This window comes from Folsomia candida, unplaced genomic scaffold, assembly GCF_002217175.1.
Source record: "Folsomia candida strain VU population unplaced genomic scaffold, ASM221717v1 Fcan01_Sc004, whole genome shotgun sequence".
NCBI classification, from domain to species: domain Eukaryota; kingdom Metazoa; phylum Arthropoda; class Collembola; order Entomobryomorpha; family Isotomidae; genus Folsomia; species Folsomia candida.
This window is the reverse complement of record NW_019091196.1, coordinates 2,662,540-2,682,398: the sequence shown is the minus strand read 5'-3', so window position 1 is coordinate 2,682,398 and position 19,859 is coordinate 2,662,540. Positions and strand designations below refer to the sequence as shown.

The following is a 19,859-nucleotide window of genomic DNA, read 5'->3' as shown; positions in this document are numbered from 1 at the left end:
ACTGCATTCTAAATTTCAGCTGATTATATCAACTTTTAGAAATTTTAGAAGTAATGATTAACAAAATAAACTTATAAGTCTATCTGTTTCAATAATTCAAATCTTGGAAGTTTATTATACAAAACCTACAGTGCAGGCTCCATTTAGTCCGAGTCAGGGACAGAGTCTCTGGCTCGGTGAGTCACAACCCGCTTCTCCGATTTGACCGACATAATATTACCAAGCTCTGTGGTGCGAATGGTTAAACCTTTGGTAGATATTTTCTGTTATTTGGCACCAAATTTTTGAAGGATTTACAAATTTTTCCCAGTTACTACCAGGATCGGTGGGCTTATTTAACATCTTGAATTTGAACAAAGCTATCCTCGTATTTAGGTATGCGTGATAAGTAATGAATGACTGTTATAAGTAACGTAACTGGTTGCAGATGCCACCAAGAAAAGTCCTTCATTTCTTATCCGATTTCGCTCGGGTTTGTTTTAAATGACGCGTTATAGATTTCTGCATATGAAAATTAAGGTCCCGCACTATCATTGCATGGCAAAATTGAATTTGCCAGTCATTTGAAAGTTTAAAATCGATTTTAAATGCGTTGAAATAAGATTGTCATGTCTCTAGACCTGACGGGCATCATCTACTCAGCAAGGTCTGCACGATTGCCTTTTACACCATTTTGATACGATTAGCCGTTTTGCCACAAACTTGAGTGGAACTTTGGGAGGGGGGGTCTGTTCGCATACTTAGGCTTCGCCGTAACCATGCAATTTTTTATGTGGTTATGGTTACTATTAATATTTTACCAAATTTGGACGATTTTTTGGTGAAAAATTAGGATTTTCAAACTTATCGAAAAAAATTTGAACATTTTGTCTTATATCTCGAAAACTGCTGGTGGGTCATTACAAAACTCTTGGAGTATACAAAATAGCGCTAATTTTAAGATATTTACTATACATCAAAATTGATAAAACACGAAAAAAACATTCATTGTATACCGCTATAGTAAATACTAATAATCAATTAATTGAATACTAATTAATTAAATCACTACTATCGTATAGAAACATTTCATGACAATGACATTTAAAGTGGAACGAAAATTTAGCATTTTCTTCCTGTGCGGCCTTGTTGTGACAATATGTTACGTTTTTTCACACTACGGTCGTCAATACGAAGATACTCTGACTTGCCAAAGTTTCTGGATGGAAGGCACCACGCCCCACACCCCGATTGGGAATTGGAGCGAGAAATGCAACACGACCGAAGAAATGTTGAGGTATGCATGCATATGAATATAGTGCTCCGCACGGATTCGAGTCCGAATCGACTCCGTGTTTCTTAGGATTCGCCCATGTCGACGCCGAGTTTGAATCCGGGATTAGACTCCGGATTCGAGTGAATCCAACTCCAGCTTCATCTTAGAGTCTTAAGCATAAATTCGAGTATTACTCGAATCCCGGATTCGAATCCCTTGTTTGTTTTTATCCGACATCCTGTTTTTGGGATTCAGTTATCTCGACTTTGAGATTCGAATGTCAAAATGCCGGATTCAATCGGATTGAATCCGACTCATCCGGAGCACTAAATGATTACGTAATTGAATAATTTGAAGTTCAAACTACATTTAATCACAGACTGACCGCGTTCCTACAAAGATCACAAGTTAGAGATGAATCTCGCCTCGATACGAGCTTTATACACGACTCAGAGGACGAGGTTGAACTAAGAAACATGCTGTCAACACGTTTAACCGACCAAATCGAAGCTATTCAGCGGAAAGGGTGTGATCAGCCCAATTTTACGTGTGGACATCAAGATGGTTCGACAGCACAATTTGGTCATCGGTTTAAGGATTTCTTGTACGCGGTTTTTGAATTTGGAGGCTTATCAAAATTAAGATTTTTTTAATTCTAAAAATCTACTTACGAAGTTAGGTTACAATTTTGATATTTTTCTTGCACGTTAAACTATTTAATGTTTACTTAATATTTTCTATCTATTTTGTATCTATTTTTTGACGGAAGAAAAAAATCAAAATTCTACCCTCCGAACTTTTCAAACATAAAAATCATCGATTTCGACATGCAATAAAATCTTAATTCTATAAAAAACGCTAGGCGATGAATAGGTTTCAAAATCTCCATTTGCATACATGGAAGATGGGCAAGTTGAGACACAAAAAATTCAGATTCAAAACCTGCTTACAAGGGAACCTTAAGCCATATACAAATTTCTTAATTGTCTCTTACTTATCTAGCTTGTGGATTGGGCTGTCAACTTCATCAGCGGATTCTGTGTCTCCTAATTTCTTACGTGACCAAGATGCCCTTAATCCACACGGTGGACAGTGACAGCTGGTCATATTCTAACAGATGGAGCGAGGTTTTTCTCCCTTTGGGGTCAAATTGTACCCCTGGAGAAAATACGTACACTTGGAGGTGGAAAATTGATAAGAACAAGACGGGTAAGCACGGTGCATATTTCTATTATATTTTAATCGTCATGACCTGTTTTCGACACTATATGACCTGACTCGTTAAAATTATGCGATTGACCTGAAGCTCAAAAGTTTAGGGTTAAAAAATTATTAAGTAGCGGCAGCTACTTATTGCGATCACTTTGTCCGTCTGTCCGTCCGTCCGTAAGCAGGATATCTTTAGATTGCCTCAACATAATCAAAAGCGGTTTTCACCATTGTGCTTCCAATTTTTATTTCTCGGTCGAGTTCAATAATAGAGTCAATCGGACCACCCCCCACAGCGCCAGGGGGTGGTCAAAAATTAAATTCACGTTAATTTTCATATGAGTTTGAGAGCACGTGAGGGATAATTGTTACAAACTTTACCTGATATCCGGCTTAATTTTTGTTGCAGTGTCAAAATGCCACAACGTTCTATTCGACAAGTTTGGGACAGAAATTCCTTTCCCACTTTCTTTCGGAATCCCTGTGGAGGCATCGCTCTACGATTTTTTTCAAAATACCTCAAATCAGCTTCCAAACCCATTTTTATGGATGATTGGTCAGTTTGCAAAGCATACTTTGAAATTGAATCAGACCTTTGCGAATCAAATTGAGGAGTGGCAGAGGGAAATTGGATTCGATCCCGAATCTGGACCAATCGTTGGGTAAGTCCAAAAGAAAGTGGTCAAATCTTACCACAAATACATAAAATATCAAAAGTCCAACTTATGATTAAGTGACCACGCTTTACAACGACTAACAAAGGAGTTCTTTCAGCGAATGGTCTCTGATTCTGAGCAATTAGTGTCAAACGATTACAAGTTTAATTGGTATGAAATTTGCGAAAGACACGATCTCCCAATGGGCCGAGATATTTGCATCCGAAGAGAAGAAAACGCGCGCAAAGGTCGACACGCTTTACCCTTTCCAAATTTACTGCGCGTTTTCTCCTCTTCGGATGGAAATCAAAAGTATCGTGTCTTTTGTAAATTTCATCCTAATTAAATTTGTCATCGATTGACACTAATATGCTCAAAATCGGAGAGCATACGCTTAAAGACCTCCATTGTATGCGAAAGAATTTGCATATTTATATAGATTACAAATAAGACGAACCGACAAGGTCAGAGAATCACCAAGATCTGTGCACGAGGTCGCCCAATATATGGCACAAGCGGAGGAATATTTCCTGAAAATTGAGGCGAAATATAATATTTCGGTTCCACGTAGAGTATACATTTCATCCGATAATACGTCCGTGATAGATGAGGCGAGGTCCTTGTAAGTGAAGTTCATGCTACTGTTCCATTTCTTATAAGAGTTCCAATCGATCCACGATTACATTAGCCGAATCAGCCGAATTATTATATTATTTAAGACCAGTTATTTTATTTTTGCGTATAAATCATACGATATTGAATAATTCGGCTAATGAACTCTTATAACAACTGGAGCAGTACTCTTGAGAAGAATCTTGAATTTACAAAACTTTCGTTGAGGACGTCCAAAATCTTATGTAAGTGTTCAAAATTAGTTTGGACAAAATGTCCAAAAAATTGACGACTTTTTTCAAATCTTCATATGCACATGTATGTATGTAATCTTTTATTAATTTTTGGGAATTTTATTAGTTTCTAATACCAAGAAATTTTGAAACAGTTTTTGTAATTGTTTTTTATTTTAAAAACTATACCAAAATGCCCAAAATTAATAGGGGCATTACATCACAACGTCAGGGGTTTATCGATAACCTGGGGAACTAATAATATTTTGTCTCATTTTCTATTTTGGTCACTTTTGGACGTTCTGGACATTTTGGGCGTCCAAAATTCACTGTCCAAAACTGGTTTTAAAACCGGGTTTGGACGGATGTTTTGGACCCTGGTTGCATAGCGAACACTGAAAACTTTCGCATCTCCAGATATCTGAACTGGACCGTGATGGGGTTTCACTCCTCCTTCTCCGAGTCACTTAAAAACCGGAAGTTGGGGCTTTTCGAAATTGCGCGGGATATTCTTCTGCTATCAGAGTGTGAATACGTCGTATGCGGATTGTCCTCAAATGTAAGTAACCCGTTTAAAAAAATGGAATAATTTTTAACTGTATAATTGTTATGGCTAAATTTTCAAAAATCAGTTTAAAAAAAAGATTGCTTTTGTCCCTTAAAAGTTTTGATTTTTGGGGGACGAACACAAATTATGTGAGGGCAAAGTTGCTAATTAACATAATGGTAATTAAAATTCAGTTACTGGGCAAAATCGAACCATTTGGAGGGGTTATTAATTTAATGCCAAGTTGAGGTATGGAAATATTCTCAAAATAAAGCTATCTTTATGTCCACACAGCTTTGTCGACTAATTTACGAGATGCAAACCTACCTAAAATTCAATCTGGATGCACCCCACCTTAAATCGTTGGACGGAGGGTATCACTACCCCTTATATGGCGGACATTCGATTCGTGGGAAATATATGACGGTCTGGAAAATTGATGATAATGGAACAGCTTCGTCTTGCAACCTTATTTAACACACATGTTTATCAAGAATCAATTAACTTAAAGGCTAATTACGAAAAAATAACCAATTATAGTAGAAATTAAAAAAAAACTTAGAATATTTATAAAGCGACGTGCATAAATTATGTAACGGAAAAATCCCGATTTTCTAGACCCTACATATGTCACATAGGCCCATATTTTCTCATGGAAGAAAAAAAACTTTGCAATCCTAAAAACTATCGAATTTTAGATGCAAAAAAATCTTCATATTTTTGTCAAAAAACCAGGTAGATGAACACGTTTCAAAATCACTATTAAAAAATATATGAAAGAAGGGAAAGTTCAGAGATAAAAATTCAAATTTAAAACACATTTTATACACGAGAACCTTAATGCAGGTGCTTTTATGTGTATTTGTCAATTTATTTGTGTTCGACTCAAAAGTAATATTCACATTAATATTCATAAAAAATTAATCCTAAACCACGAAACTGCTTACGTACAACATATTTTCCGAGTGTACGTAATAATTTCAAAATTACCGCCGCCTTCTCTCGCAAACATCCCCTGGAACGTAGTCCTCCCCATGTGGGGGATATCCAACTTTAACCTGAACCCCGCTCGGTCTACAGTAAGCGTCATGTCGGTCAAATCTGGTCACCTTTTGGTAAAATTCCCGCACTTCTGGTGTCCAATTTACGGATTCGACAACCTGAGAAAAGGTCCGACCTTGCATTTCAAGCGGTAATTCGACAATGGGGTCCGTATCGCTGGGATGATTTCTGTAAAAAACATATTTTTCAATTTTTTTGATATTATGGAAATTATGACGAATTCGCTCGCAGCTTTGTTAACTTTGTAAATTCTGACAAAGTATTTTACGCAATAAATGGCAAAGTTATTTTCTTAAAAAAATGCGTAAAACTTCTTTCTAAGCAAAAATTTGCAAATTATTTTCTACCACAATTTTGTAAAATTATTTTTTAAACGAAATCCTGTAAGACCAAACGTTGGTTGATAATTGTTTTGTGATATTAATTTCTAAAATTTCTAAAATTTATCCAAAAGGTGGTTTTTTCTTCATAATTTGAGACTTTCGTTTTTAAATGTCTACAAAGTTACGAGTGAATTTGGTGCATATTTTTAAGAAATATTCATACAATGAGATTTCCTGAATTTGAAAGAAATTTAATAATTTGTCCTTGTTCACTTCACTATTGCACGTTAGAAGACCGTCAATTCGGGGGTAATATGAGATAAAGGTCATGCACATTTCTTCATTTGTCGACCTTCCACCCACAATGGCGGACCCGTTCTTCCACCTGCTATCGTATTCACATTCTGCGGGAAAATTAAAAAAAATGTGTGTAGGTAGCAAAATAGAGTAAATTCACGCAGTTGTTGGTAACTTTGTAAATCTAGATAAACTTTTACAAATGTTTCGAAGGAAAATTAGCTTACAAATTTTTGTAAACTTGCTGAGATCAAGACCGTCTTTTTATTTTATAAAAAATTTGCATAATTATTTTGCAAAATTTATCTATTTTACGAAGTTACGAAGGACAAAAGTTACAAAATAAAAAGACGCCCTTGACTTGAGTAAGTTTACGAAAATTTGGAACTAATTTTCTGCAGAAATATTTCTAAACTTTTGCAAAAGTTTGAAAGTTTACAGAATTTACGGACATTACAAAGTTACTAAGGAATAGTAAAATTCTAACACTTTTGGTAACCCTAAAATGCAAGTTTGTAACCTCGACAAAGACATTACTTTGATTTTAGACTTTGCAAACTTATTGCAAAATTGCACTTATTTTTGCAAATAAAAATGTAACACCATTTTATAATCTTCACGAACATTCCAAGTTTTGTAAGTTCTTACCCAACGCTAAGTGGTCGCCGGGCATGAGACGCATTTCCTTCCGAAATGGGCGCGTAGCTTGAAAATTGAAATCGTAATGTTCATCATTAATTAACCAGGGTAATTCTTCTCCATTCCGGAACTGTCGAACTTTCAGTTTCTTCCCTAATTTAATTAATTGAGCAGTTAATTTTGAAATACATAATTACTGAAAATACGGATTTTACGTGTATTTTTTTAATTTTTGTTACCCGAGAGGTGTGCATGAATTAAGAAATTGAATAGAGCGACCCCATTTTCGGGTAATTCAGCCGTACAGGAAACATCGCAGTGCGCGACGGTCACAAATTTCTCCGAATTCGGGGGAATCATTTGCGTAAAATTGATTTCCGATCCGATCGCGATCCTCCCAGCGTCGAGGACTCTGTCGTAATTAGGTTAGAAAAACGGTTGTAACTTTTTAAATTTTATGAGTTTCGAAATTTCGAGAAGGTTTGCGTTTAAAAACCTACTCATTTTTACTTATTGTTTTTCTTAAATATTGTAAACGTTTACACATTTTATGAGAAAGTTTGAATAAAAAGTTGACCAATTTTTTACACACGGCTTCATAAACCCTACAAATTTTAAGAGTTTAAAAATAGGCTTTAAAGTAGAGTCAGCTTTTTAAATTAAAACCTTTGTTTTTTCTTAAATTGTAAATGTTTCGAATAAAGTTTGATATATTTTGTGAAAAAGTTTTCAAAAAATGCTTAATTTGCTCACAATTTTGCAACTTTTGGTAATTATGTACGAAATTTTGGATAAGGTTACAATTTTTAAGTCTTCGTTTCATAAATTGTAAATTTTCTTTAAAAACATTACACAAAACTTTACACAAAAAAATTGTCAACTTCGCAAAGTTAGTTATCAAATACCTGAGATCTTCTGTGTAATATAGTTTTAATCCCGTATCAAAGGCTACGTCGTTTAAATGGTTGGGATTATTGTAATGCACTTCCAACTTAAAATATTCTCCAGAAACGAGAGGAAATCCGACATGATCGGGAAATAGGACAACCTAGAAATTTCATTTTTTCAAAATTTATGAAAAACATTTATGAAAAAATAATTATAAAACTAAAATCTATGAAACACATGGATAAACTCTTGATTAGTAAATTGGCCAAGGTTTTTCAAAGACAATTCACACAGTCTTTAACAATTTTGTAAACTTTATAATAATAATTTTGCAAACTGCAAAACGACATCTGTGATCTTAGTACATATATACAGATTAGTAAAAATTTTGTTCTCAAGTTTGGAAATTTTTGAACAAATTTACTTTATAAATTTAGAAACTATAAAAAATTGCCAAATAAATACTCACGCAGTTCTACGTAGCAAAATCCGTTAATTTCACAAAATTACGAACCTTGATTCAAATTTCTACGGAACATCCAAATTGAAAAATCTGCGTTACCTCAATTAAATGTTAAGGTACGCAAAAATTAAGTTAGTGACTACAAACCCCAACAGATTAAAAAATGTTTTGAAATATTCAATGGCCACTGTTTCGCAATAAATTTCCTCAAAAAATGATTTCACTGATTTTTCTCGAATCGATAATTTTATAGTACCAAAAAAATTTCAAAGTATTGAAAAAAGTAAAAATTGATTTACATTAAACTTTTAAAGGTCGCATTTATATAAAAAATCACACGCTAAATAAATTTGATTAAAATTTACCCAAGTTTGATCACATTTTACCCAACTGTTGAGGCCGAAATGAGATGACACAACTGTTGTGTAAAAATTTCACTCAGGGGTTGAGTAATCCAATTGATCAAAAGTTGAGTAAAATTAACCCAACTAAATCGCGATACGAAAATATGGGTTGACAAGATTTTATACATTAGTTGAGTAAAATTTCACTTTTATTAAGTGAATTTTGCTGAATTATTTGGTAAATTCTGATCAATTATTGAGTAATTTTTTTCCAACAATTTGATAAATTGTGCACAATAAATGGTTGGAATTTAATAATTATTTCAGAGATGATGTTGTTTACCTTTAATAAAAAGTATTGTTTTTATTCATATAAGTCATATTTTAAAATTATTACATAATTATTTTGTACCAAGTTTAACAACTAGAACATGATTAGTACTTAATTTATAAGTCAGGTAGTTGCATATTAATAAACTTAATCTATAGTTATTTGAGATCCAAGTGAAAGAACTGCCGAGGGGGGTGAACGAATTTCTTTAGTTTGATAAATCGAGTGATCGAAGAAGCACCAGACTGGGTAACATTCATCAGGGAATTGAAGTTGAAGCACATGAAACATTTTGAAACAGATATCCACAGCATTAATTAGCGACGACGCTTTCACAAGTTTCCTCTCCACCATAACGTAGGAGTCATGTATTATAAGGGATCCCAATTCTCCGACACACAGAACAAAGGGTTGTTTTCGTCTTGACTCAATTGTCCTAAAATTTTCAATGTCATGTGTTACCTAAATAAACATAACACCGTTGAATTACCAATTATTATTACCTAACAAATCAATAAAATAAATTAGCTAACCGGTACAACTTGTATGAAAAATTCAGCTGACTCTCCCGATGTTATTTTCTTCCTCTTTTTGGATTTCTTTGAATAGGCTGAGCTAGCAGTCAAATATGGCAGTAACACAAGCGCCCCAACCGTCTTGTCATCTTCGTGTAAATAAGTCAATATTAAAAACATTTACAAATCTCAAATTCACAACTAAAATTAGATGATTAACTTTATATTTCTTAATTATTAATTTCTAACCTTTAGACCAATTCGACAAAGGTTTTTTTATGCCGATTTCGTCCAAGTTGGTTTTGATTTTCTCGGCGTAACTGCAGATTTGTACTGAAACTGCTGCCCACTTCAGAAGCATCTTATCACATTTGCCAGGAAATAAAGTCTTGAAGTCCAGCTCAATCTTTGCATAAAGTTATAAGGTGTTCGATAGTTTTTATCAAATTTAAATTTAGTCCGCTTAGAAAGTTGTGACGTTACCATTCCTGGAGTGTCGAGAAGCCTTGGTCCAACATTTCCGCTAAATTATTCGTGTTCCTGAATTGGGATGTTCTCAAGCAGTAGGTCTCAGACATGTATTTAGTGACCTGAGATATGGGGACGGTAGAGTTGAGAAGCCAAGACTTTTTCTCCTCTTCGTCTACAGTTGGATCTGATAAATTCACAAAATTAGTAATTTTTCCCGGAATTTTAAATAATTGTCATGCATAATATGCCTACCCAAAACTTGGCACGATTCCACATTAGGCGGTTGGACTCGACACTTCACTTCATTCTTTCGACGAATATATTTCAATCTGTCCTCAATCAAACCGGATGCTGGAATTCTTCTGTAAATAATTCCATCTGAGCCTTCTCTCTTGGAGTTTGATAACTTCGACTCACTGTAGAATAAATTCTGGAATTGAAGCAAAAAATCTGAATTCAGTGGAAAATATTTTAAATATTTTAAAGTGTTGACATTTTTCTTACAATTATATCCAATTTTTGAGAGTCTGGGAGCGAAGGAAACAATTGAACTGCAATGCATTGGGCCAAATTTTCTTTCACGTACTTAGGCGGGCTAAAATTAATCAAAAATTAGTACAACTTATTACTTTGTAAAACATATAAGGTAACGCATAGTTTTGTGAATGATAATTAAGTATTAATTACTAATATGAGTATTGCTTAACAAGATGATTCACGGTCCGTCGTTTTATCAGATTTTTAAGGGCAAAGTTGATCACATTTGTTTCAACGCAATCATCTAAAAGTTTCCTTCCTTTGGTTGTTCCTTTATCAGCGTCAGATGTAAGAATAATCCGCTTAACGTCCTGCTTGACAGAAATAATTTCATTAAAAAGGATAGATTATATCTTACAACTAAACTTACAAATAAGGGATCCGCGACGTTGCAATCTGGAGAAACCGGAATATTTTGTAATTCATCCACAAATATGTTTTCCTCTTGGCGAGGTGGCGTAGCGGTGGGCGGAGTTACCTAGAAGTCATTAATATTTTTAAACAGTTAGCACTTAACCAAACAAATAAAGTTATGTTAACAAATTTACGAACCACTAAGTACTGAACAATATTATCCTCCTGGCTTGACTGGTCACCGTCGGAAATCTGTTGCACGCTGGACGTCACAGATTTCGAATTGGTTCGCTATATAATTAATTATTGAGAGCATCACGATAAAGAAGGGAATTATTATTATAAGCTTATAACTAAATTAACTCAATAGGACAACAAATATTATCCACCGAATCACACTCATCGAACGACCTTACCACTACCAATGGATTTTGAAGGTCAAGTTGTAAGGGGTCAAGTATTTCAGCCTTGTCTTTTTTCCTACTTTGAAAATGTATGAATATTGAAATTTTTCAACATATTGAATACGAGCAACAGCTAATTTTACACTCTCATCATGAACAAAACATAAAATCACCTGACAAAATTGCAGCCCCGACTCAGAACTTCCAATAAGAAAATAGTTTAGTGGAGAAATCTTTGTACTATTTATTTGAACAAAATCAAGGCAAAATATTTTATTACACTGAGCTGACGATATGGTGGAAAAATCTACATCATCTTTGATGTCCCTAATGTCAAATGTATTGCCGGGTCCAATACTAAGTTGAACTTTTGGCTCAATGTTAATGGAACCAAGTGAAAACGCCATATTTAGGGACATTCGCCTTGCGACACTTTTGCAAATATTCTTGAAGTTGCACGAGTTTTTACCAACCGTTTTAGCAAATCTGTGCTTGGCTTCGAATCTCATACACCAGTAATTTCTGAGTGGGCCTAACTGATTAATTGCGTTTGGATAATGCAATAAGTGATGAAATTTTGGAGTTAAATTATTCCCCGTTAAATCAATATACATCTGATGATGCTCTGCTATTAAGAACTGAAGAAGTAATAATTTTGATCGTGTTATGACTGGAGCCATCACGATGCGTATTATTCTCCGAAATTTAAGTATTAAGTTCCAATATTTATCGTCGGATGGAATTCGGTCACCAAAAACTGCAGGAAAGACGAGAAAGAAATTACTCATTTCTGACGCAGAAAAACAAGACTTTTTGTCGCCGTCAATAATATTTGAGCCTATTTCGGGAAATTTTGTTAAATGATGACCATTTCTCTTCAAGCAACATGACAATCTATGATTAATTTCAACTAGCGAAAAATAATTATTCTGTAAAATATGTTCGAGGACCAGCTTTAATTCAATTATACAAATTCCTTCAAATATGTCGTGCATAATATCGGGGGCAAAGTTAGAAGTAACGTGAAATCCAGCAATCTGATTAATTATGGATAGTTCTTTTATGCCAGTGAGACTAACGTTTTGAACCTCAACATCTTCAGAGTATCCCAATCTATTTCGAATCAACTCTTTTCGCTCCTCCACATCAACGTAGCTCTGTGATTTGGTTGCTTTGCAAAAACGGCAACGGAAATTGGCGTTGAAACTTTCAGAAAATCCAAGGATTGCATGAAGCGCTAGATTATCACCACAAACTTGAAGTAATTGGACATTGCTAAAGGGTGAGTTTTCAAATTCCTCGGATTTAGGCATACTTTTGTTTAATTTATTAAGCTCATTTACAATTGGTGCAAGAATGGAATTCATCCCATATGATTTTATATATTTGGATTTAACAATTAATAGTGGGAATATTGCGGAAAGCTGTGACTTTAAATGAGGAGCAAAATTCGAAATTATGAAGTAAAACATTCCTAATTTGTGGATTTTAGCTTTTGCACCCAATGGATTGCAGATTTCAATATCGTCATAGTAAATTTGGATAAAAAGAGGATTTCCTGTAAAACTACTGACAAATTCCCCTGACTGATAATCCCGTATAATATTTTTATCCTGATTCAGACGTCCTCCGGCATCAGTGACCTCTCTATATTTTTTAAGGGCTACGGGAAGAATTTCAGATATCCGGAAGTAGTACATATTGTCAAATTTCTCACGCATCGCTCCTACTGAATTGTCGAATTTGAAATGCGAACCAAGTCGTAGTTCCTGTGCTTCTATAAATATTTTTGTTTTCTCTAAATATTTTTCAATTTGATATTGAGATGAAGTTTGTTTCGGAAATGGTTCCTTTAAAGAGTTTAATTTGATAATAATTTCATCGTCTTTAATTTCATCGAAAGATTTGGTTGTAGGAAAGTCTTAGCAATATCAACAATGCTATTAACCAAAGAATTTGCAGCACAAAGAATTTCCCCAGATTTTACTAGGGGAATTGATCCAGACATTTGAAGTGACCTCATAAATGACAATTTATAATCATTTGTCACTTCATTAATTATTTTGGCAGAATAATCATGACTAAAAAAACTTTCTTGAGACAAAATATTCTCATCATTAAGGTTATTTGTTATTTTTGGAAAACTAAATTGTGAAAGTAATTTTGGGCATATTTTGGCTTGCACGTGTTTTCTAAGATTGTTAATATTTGTGAAGGTCATTAAACACAAGGGACAATCTATTCTGGCTGAAGGCCCTGTTATCTCGTGAAAATTCCTGGTATGATTCCAAAAAGATTTGAAAGAATTTAAGGAACGATGACACAAGCTACATATATACACATTTTCTTCCTTAACTACACTAACCTTCCTAATTGCACCAATTATTTTTAGTCTGTTTCCTATTGACGGGACCAGCGTGGCAAACAGATGTTCCTCAAGTGAACCAGCAGGGCAGTCGGGAATTTGACGAAGAAGTTCGTCGTCAAAATCATTATCTAAAATTGGAAAAATAAATAATTATAATAATGACCAAGCATTGCACGATTTTTTAATAGTTCGGATGACATAAATAGTACAACACCTATATTTTTCACCAAATATATAATCCTACCTTTAAAAGTTTCCAATAATACTTCCAGTCCAACTGTCTGGAGAATTGATTCCAAAAATTTCGTCATTTCTAGAAATTTTTAACTAATTTGCAGGAACAAAAATCTCCACCTAACTAGAGCGGCGAGGTGGCAAGAAGAACTGAAGAATTTTTGTGCTCGCGGGAAGCGTCATCCAAGACCACACAACTGGTTTGTTAATTTTGATACAAGTGTTGAGTAAAATTTCTTCAACTTATGTATAAAATTTATTCTTTATTGTAGCGAGTTTTTCAACTTTTACGTTGGTTTATTTGTTGCAATTATTTGTAAAAAAAACTAACCAATAATTGAGTAAAAATTAGTCATACATGTAGAAAACCGATTTTTCACAAGTAATGACTACAAAATTTACAACGTTGGGTAAAGATCAATTTATACAACTCCGTTGATTAGTTTTTAGTCTTAGGTTGGAATAATTTGTACCAATGTTGTAGAAAAATTAACCAATTCCACTTTACTCAACCGGTTGTACACAACTTTATTTAGCGTGCATGAAATTGATGATATAGAAATTTGTAGATATTGAATAGGGGCAGCATGAGACTAAAAATCTATGATGGAGTTATTCGTCCTTAACATCAAACGAAAGCCAGAACCGACAAATTCAAAATGCAGTCTTAAATTAGCTTTTTCCATAAATGTGTCAAATTTGGGCACGTCAAACAATAAAATTTTGAAATTTTCTTAACCAATCGAATTTTTTTTTCTTCGAGCCAGTTTTTTAAAAAATTATTATTTAAAAAAAGAAACAAACCTCTCCACCGATGGCCCATCCGTAAGCTATAGATTCACAAAAATGACCCGGGAAATCAGGATCATCGGGATAATAGCAGTCTTCCCCGGTATGATTTAAATACGTTTCGAACACCGATTCCATCCCGGGAGGCACGTGACAGAGGTAAGCTTCCATGTGGTGGGTGTGCACGTAAGCGGATGGCGATTCTAAAATGGCGCTAAACTGAATTAAAAAAATAAATAATGTTGCTAATTTATATAAATTTCGACAATATTTTGTTGTTAACATTTCTCGCATTTTTCAAGTTACCCCAACAATGTGCTGTTTTCTGGGAACGTTGGGTGATTTATGAATAGTGCACCAGTACGTGGTGTCAGCAGCGGGCATAGCTTTGACTGTTCGTAATTCCCAGACTTTATACCTGTAAAATTTAAAATTAAAAAAATAATTATAACCGAAATTTAAAAAAAATAGTAAAACCAAAATTATTGTGAATTAAATTTTTGGAAAATTTGAGCACCAAAATCTTTGCAAGTTAAATTTTTGGAAAATCTGTACACCAAAATATTTTCATACAATTTTGCAATAAAAAATTTGCACACCAAAAAATGTTTCGAAACCAAAATCTTAGAAAAATTTTGTGAAGCAACATTTTTGGAAATTATTGCGGCCACATTTTTCAAAAGATATTCACATCGGAAATTTTTGAAACCCAAAATTATTGTAAAATAATTCGAATCAATATTTTTGCAAAATAGTTATGACAAAAATTAATGCAAAAAAGTATCGTAAACTTTACATACTTTGACAAATCAGGATTTTCCGGTCCTTGAGGATCTAACAAATTAACGGATCGACTCCCTCTGTTGGCTCCATGATAAACTAAATCGTCAGTTGCGCCAAAACTCCAAATTAACGAAATTGTGTCCTCCTAATCAAATACATTTTTATAAAAAAAGTAAATTCTTAAAGCATTTAAACTTAACTAATTACCGTTATTGCAACGTCCCCCTCCTCATCGCAGGTTTCCAGTTTGCGAGAAAATTTGATAAACGTGTGCGTATCATTTTCAAAGGCTTCAATTAGCTCCACATTTTGTTCCTCGTCTAAAATTGGGGTAGATCGAGAAATCGCGTGCCTGTCCTGTTTACAAAATAAATAAAATGTTTATCTGGAAATATAATTTAATTTTCGAAATTGTGACCAAAAATTCCCAATTTTTTATATATTCTTCTTGAATCTTTACTTGACAATTTTACAATGTCCTTGAAAAATATTTATTTCGCAATTTTTGATAATTTCTTAATTATTAAAAAAAATCACTTTGTACACACATTTTCAAACGAAATTTCTATCAATCTGCAAAATTAACCAATAAAATGAACAAAATCAACGAATACTTGTTACAAAATTTACGAATTTTTGATACAAAATTAGCGAAGTTTTGATACAAAATTTATGAATCTTGGCTTAAAAAATCAAAGTGGCCACAACAAATTTATAAAAATACATCATTCCATTAAACAAATACTCAAAAATCCCACCAACCTCCAAATACGGCACGCCATTCCGAACCCCACCCACAACAATGTCCGCCCCACTCATCCCCCCACCCCGTGAAAAACCCAGCCCAACAAAACCAGTGGTCTCAGCCTCAATAGAAAACGTAATCAAGTCCCCATCAATTTCCCACTTAACATTGTACTTTTCTACATCCGCGTAAATTTGAAATGTTTCCGACAAATTTAAAATTGCCGCCAAACAAAAAATCTTTATTAGCAAGTTCATCCTGACAAATTGAAGGTGTAAAGTGAGACTAATTAGTGGCACGAGACCCGCTCCTATTTATATGCGGACCAAATCTGCATATGACTATTTTTGAGCCATACCTTATTTGGGCATATTATTGACGACCTTATTTAAAGCCTAATTTCGTCGAAATTTGCAACTTATCTGGATCATGTCATGTTTCCAATTTTAAAAAAATATTTACTTAATTGACTTCCCAATTACGTCAATGAATTAAGTGGAATTCGATTCCCATGAAAAATTGGCATGAATTTGTCCACCTTTCGAAACCATTTCGAAGCAATGTGTTATCAAGTCGTGTCATGGTCTTTGACATGAATTGGCATGATAACACGTTTCCAGAGAATAAATACTTGATCGCTGTCATAAATAAATAATACCTATGATACACACCTCCATTAATATTATGCAAATATTATACGAGTAAGAGAGGTAAATATTTCGACGAATTTTTCGCATTTGTCCTTCGATGAGAATATCAGAGTGATTCGTCATGTCAAATATTTCAGGGTGCGGTAAATTCACGAATTCAGAAAAATGCAGAAATAATCGCCTATTTTGTATTAAAGAATAAAATTATCCAAAAACTTACAAAATCTGAAAAATGCAGAAATATATGCCTCTTATGTATTCAAGGAAGCGTACATATATTACGTCATTATTTTAATGGATGGGTGGTTCAGATCCTACTATCTTTCCCATGTTAAAGTTCCCTATCCCTTAATGTGTACGTTGAGTGCACTCAAAATAAACTGGTGTCGATCCAGTGCGGTGCTGTCACATATAGACACCACGCGGTGTTAATGCGGCAGTTCTCCATCTCAACTACGGAGAAAGTCAAAGGTCTCTCTCTCACCCTCCCCACGGCAATTAACACCGCGCGGTGTCTATATGTGACTTCACCGCGCTGGATTGACACCAGATTATTTTGAGTGTGGGTAAGTGCTAAAATGGATAAATTTTAAACGAAACAAATGGATGGACCCAAAGAATAAAATTATACAAACAATTCAAAAATCATTCATTGACAGTATATCATTTTTTTGCAGGTTTGCCAAAATTTTTTGCAATGAAACGCAAGCAATATGCGCCATCTAGCCATCCGCCGTGTGAACTATAGCAGAAGAAAGTAGTTTCTCGCGCCAGACGTCAAATATCAAAAAATTTTATAAAAAAAAATCTGTTACAAAAGGCGTTAGGACATGGTTTTGACGAATTCATACTTTAATTGCGGGATGGTTTTTAGTCGTAGAGATTTCTAACTTGTTTTATGTGAAAGCCCATGTCTCAAACTATAGGTAAGCATATCTGGCTTCCGATTTTGTGTACTCTGCGAAATGAGGCAAGGTCAAATTTGGAGAGGTGTCCTTTTTTAGTTTTCCAAACCAGTGTTCTTATAAAATGGCGTTGAACTAAATATTTTTTCTTAGGTCCTGATGCAAAAATCGTCTTTGCGACTATTTTTAAGGGACTTAGCATGCTTTTCACTATATAAAACCACGTTTGCCTTATGCGTATCTTTTAAGTCCGTTTTGCAGTCTAATTTCATACTTGTCTTAATGGAATGCGCTCTTTAACGCAACTCTTCCACTTTTAAGGCCCCCACATTTTACGACTTTGATGCTAAAAATCCCTAACGTGGTTTTTATCCAAGGTACATATAGTATATTGCACTTGAAGTACTTTTGACAAAATTTTGATAAGTGGTTATACCCCACGGACTGAGTTTTCATCAGACCTTATAAAATTTTTGGAAAAGTTCCCGTCGTTTTCGATGTCGAACTTCAGAAATAATTTAATTAACCAAAACGCAATAATTTTATTATTTTGTCACTTGTACCTTGTAGATAAAATAGTTCTGCAGTAGGGGACACAAAAAGATTAGTAAAATTTATTTTCTAAAAAATTTGACCATTAATTTTCCAAATAAGTTCACGAGTTTTTTAGGATTCCGCGACAGCTGATTAGCTAGGGTCGTTCTCCAAAACTGTTTACACAAAATCTTCACTGTTTAATTTAATATTATTTGGGACACTTAGAGCTTTGCCCTCAATCTTCATTTGACCGAGTGGGTCCGCGTTCAAGGTCAGCAGGTCAATTTTCCTGTGCACGGTCCAATTTATCAATTTTCATGAAAAAGTATCAGCGACGATGGAGGCCCAACATTATGTAATTCATGTAGATTCTTTTATTATTACATGCAATGATTATCTAGGGTTGTAATATTAACAATCATTCACCTCTGACCTCTTAGGTTATCATGCTATATGAGTAATTCAGTTTGGAAAGTGTTTTTTTGGCTCCTTCCAACTCTGGGGGCACTGGAGGGGGCATTTATGAAGCTATCGGTCTAAAATTTTAAATATATCTTTTTGAGAGTATTATCTTACAACGGACCAAAAATCAGTTCAAAATTCAACTCCCCGCCAGAGATATTCACCCGCGAATTCGTCAAAACCATGTCCTAACGCCTTTTGTATTTTTTATTTTTTATCCAAATTTTACTCATACATATGCCAGCCATCATAAAATTGACGAGACTAATATAACAGGAAAGAATAAGTTAAAAGTGCAGTAACAACTGTGCAGTATACGAAATCTTAGGATTAGTGATGCAACTGCATTCACAAGGAAAGTTGCAGCAGGAAGCGTTACATAAATCAATATTTAATAATAACCACGAGACCGGTTGTTCCGTCGAGTCATTAATAATCATTTTTTATAGTTTTAATTTTCATGAAAATATTAAGTATGTATGTATGTGAAATTATTTTATGTCGATTTTCATGCAAGTTTTTAGTATGCAGTGTAATGTGAGAATGTTTAGCGGATTTTATGAATTTGTTCTCGAATGTTCGATTCTATTTTTAGAACATTCTTTCTTTGTCTTTGGGCAGTTCGAGCCCGCAGTTTTTTAGTAAGTAAGCTTTTGTCCGTGTGCGAGTAAGCACGTATATTCGTATAGAATCTCTTGTACTGTACACATCATTCCTCTCCGGTTTAATAGTGTCAGTTGAATAAATACCGTAATTTTGTTATGATAAATGTTTGGTCAACCCAGTGCAATAATTTACAACTATTAGCACTACCACCTGAGTTATCGCGAGAAGCACGACCGCACATTTTTGGTCTCGTTATCGACCCGGATCAGTTCTAAGGAGGAAACGGCCGGACCTTGGAGGACGAACGATTATCGACCCGTCCAGGAGGACAAAACCGTATTTACAGTTTGCCTCAGCTTATTGAGGCACTTTGAGGTCGTTACGTTCCAAGGGGAATTAATTTTGAATTGTCATTTGAATTTTCGTTTGTTTGTTGGATTTATTTTTGGTATCCATCATCATGAGCGGACAGGACCCACCAAGAAAAGGAAATCGTGAACGTGGGCCACCTAAACGCTACGATCCCTGCCCGGGGTCATCTAAAGGTCATCGTGACGGACGACAGGAGGATTTGGAAGACGACGGTCACACCGACGAAGAAGAAACAGTTCGACCGTCGACCAGCCCACCTGATCCCACC

At 34.5% G+C, this 19,859-nt stretch overlaps 3 protein-coding genes across 3 annotated transcripts; 1 reads left to right on the top strand and 2 right to left on the bottom strand.

The window, feature by feature from the left end:
* The first annotated feature begins 2,880 nt into the window (after positions 1–2,880).
* LOC118435453 (alpha-(1,6)-fucosyltransferase-like) lies at positions 2,881–5,235 on the top strand. Its single transcript, XM_035851527.1, has 4 exons — positions 2,881–3,126; positions 3,560–3,742; positions 4,383–4,524; positions 4,807–5,235. The coding sequence occupies exons 1-4, from the start codon at positions 3,014–3,016 to the stop codon at positions 4,987–4,989; spliced, it is 621 nt and encodes a 206-aa protein (XP_035707420.1). The 5' UTR covers positions 2,881–3,013; the 3' UTR covers positions 4,990–5,235.
* A 263-nt stretch (positions 5,236–5,498) lies between these two features.
* LOC110849236 (DBH-like monooxygenase protein 1 homolog) lies at positions 5,499–16,316 on the bottom strand. Its single transcript, XM_022096619.2, has 10 exons — positions 16,077–16,316; positions 15,522–15,671; positions 15,332–15,459; positions 14,838–14,949; positions 14,547–14,750; positions 7,739–7,881; positions 7,073–7,245; positions 6,843–6,986; positions 6,121–6,301; positions 5,499–5,742 (listed from the first exon to the last, which is right to left on the bottom strand). The coding sequence occupies exons 1-10, from the start codon at positions 16,314–16,316 to the stop codon at positions 5,499–5,501; spliced, it is 1,719 nt and encodes a 572-aa protein (XP_021952311.2).
* LOC118435486 lies at positions 8,870–13,957 on the bottom strand. Its single transcript, XM_035851636.1, has 11 exons — positions 13,753–13,957; positions 13,506–13,636; positions 10,935–11,027; positions 10,753–10,860; positions 10,533–10,693; positions 10,350–10,440; positions 10,098–10,275; positions 9,858–10,029; positions 9,624–9,780; positions 9,393–9,523; positions 8,870–9,321 (listed from the first exon to the last, which is right to left on the bottom strand). Coding segments are annotated over exons 1-9 (1,002 nt in total). The 5' UTR covers positions 13,820–13,957; the 3' UTR covers positions 8,870–9,321; positions 9,393–9,523; positions 9,624–9,779.
* Positions 16,317–19,859: the final 3,543 nt, after the last annotated feature.

What these genes read in the sequence shown, in the direction of transcription:
- LOC110849236 (XM_022096619.2), bottom strand. Translation starts at nt 16,316, where the DNA reads ATGAACTTGCTAATAAAGATTTTTTGTTTGGCGGCAATTTTAAATTTG. An exon ending in TATTACACAGAAGATCTCAG is followed by an intron (nt 7,246 to 7,738) that starts GTATTTGATAAC and finishes TAATTACGACAG; the next exon opens with AGTCCTCGACGCTGGGAGGA. An exon ending in AATTCATGCACACCTCTCGG is followed by an intron (nt 6,987 to 7,072) that starts GTAACAAAAATT and finishes TAATTAAATTAG; the next exon opens with GGAAGAAACTGAAAGTTCGA.
- LOC118435453 (XM_035851527.1), top strand. Translation starts at nt 3,014, where the DNA reads ATGATTGGTCAGTTTGCAAAGCATACTTTGAAATTGAATCAGACCTTT. An exon ending in ATAGATGAGGCGAGGTCCTT is followed by an intron (nt 3,743 to 4,382) that starts GTAAGTGAAGTT and finishes TCGCATCTCCAG; the next exon opens with ATATCTGAACTGGACCGTGA. An exon ending in TATGCGGATTGTCCTCAAAT is followed by an intron (nt 4,525 to 4,806) that starts GTAAGTAACCCG and finishes ATGTCCACACAG; the next exon opens with CTTTGTCGACTAATTTACGA.
- LOC118435486 (XM_035851636.1), bottom strand. Translation starts at nt 13,819, where the DNA reads ATGACGAAATTTTTGGAATCAATTCTCCAGACAGTTGGACTGGAAGTA. An exon ending in CTCAAAAATTGGATATAATT is followed by an intron (nt 10,276 to 10,349) that starts GTAAGAAAAATG and finishes CTTCAATTCCAG; the next exon opens with AATTTATTCTACAGTGAGTC. An exon ending in GGAATCGTGCCAAGTTTTGG is followed by an intron (nt 10,030 to 10,097) that starts GTAGGCATATTA and finishes TGAATTTATCAG; the next exon opens with ATCCAACTGTAGACGAAGAG.